This window comes from Wasmannia auropunctata, unplaced genomic scaffold (genome assembly GCF_000956235.1).
Source record: "Wasmannia auropunctata unplaced genomic scaffold, wasmannia.A_1.0 LD273505.1, whole genome shotgun sequence".
Taxonomy (NCBI): domain Eukaryota; kingdom Metazoa; phylum Arthropoda; class Insecta; order Hymenoptera; family Formicidae; genus Wasmannia; species Wasmannia auropunctata.
In genome coordinates this window covers 1-971 of record NW_012089385.1, presented here as the reverse complement: position 1 = coordinate 971, position 971 = coordinate 1, and the positions used below count along the sequence as shown (strand labels likewise).

Sequence of the window (971 nt, the reverse complement as noted above, 5' to 3'; positions counted from 1 at the left end):
TTTTTTTTTTTCCAGAATGATCTGTCCTACGTGATTGGATTTATGGTCGTGATCCTGAGATTCTTCACCATCACCGGCAAGCACACCACTCTCAAGATGCTAATGTTGACGGTCGGCGTGTCCGTCTGCAAGAGCTTCTTCATCATATTCGGCATGTTTCTCCTTGTCTTCTTCTACGCGTTAGCCGGCACCATAATCTTCGGCACGGTGAAGTACGGAGAAGGCATAGGAAGGTGAGAAACGCACACGTATCGGCGAGATTTTGATTTTAAGACATATAAATATATATAGAACACACACGCGCAATATTTTATATGAATCTTCCAACGATACTAAATTCTTTTTTCGCTCTGTAATACTTCTTTATCTTGCCCTGCCACCTTGTACATATGCTTGGTATATCAGAAGTAATCTCTTTGCAATCTAGACGCGCTAATTTCGAGTCACCGGTTACCGGCGTGGCGATGCTCTTTCGCATAGTGACGGGGGAGGATTGGAACAAAATTATGCACGACTGCATGATACAGCCACCCTATTGCACGCCGGCGGATAATTACTGGGAAACGGACTGCGGCAATTTCCACGCTTCTCTAATTTACTTTTGCACCTTTTACGTCATCATCACTTACATCGTCTTGAATCTTTTAGTGGGTATGTATGTAATATACTTGTACATCTCAGAGAAGCTTACACGAAGTCACGTAGATTATATTTAAAAGCTCAGTTGTATTTTTTCACTTGTCTTATATTAGATGTCTTATATTAACATTGTTTTAACTAGAACAGGAAATGTTCTATATAGTGCCATCAGACTAATTTTTCCGGATTTAGATCTTTAGTGATTTAAGGGAATAAATCAAGAATTGAAATTTTTTTTCTTTTCAAACAGCTATTATAATGGAGAACTTTTCTCTATTCTATTCAAATGAAGAGGATGCGTTGTTATCGTATGCCGTCTTCTGCTTGTACCA

The 971-nt window shown here is 39.2% G+C and overlaps 1 protein-coding gene across 1 annotated transcript; it reads left to right on the top strand.

Moving 5' to 3' along the window:
* Nucleotides 1-9: 9 nt before the first annotated feature.
* On the top strand, nucleotides 10-965 carry LOC105461988 (sodium leak channel non-selective protein-like; the record flags this gene model as incomplete). Its single annotated transcript, XM_011708510.1, has 3 exons — nucleotides 10-233; nucleotides 428-651; nucleotides 890-965. Coding segments are annotated over 3 exons (524 nt in total), but the record flags the coding sequence as incomplete, so codon positions are not given.
* Between the last annotated feature and the right edge of the window lie 6 nt (nucleotides 966-971).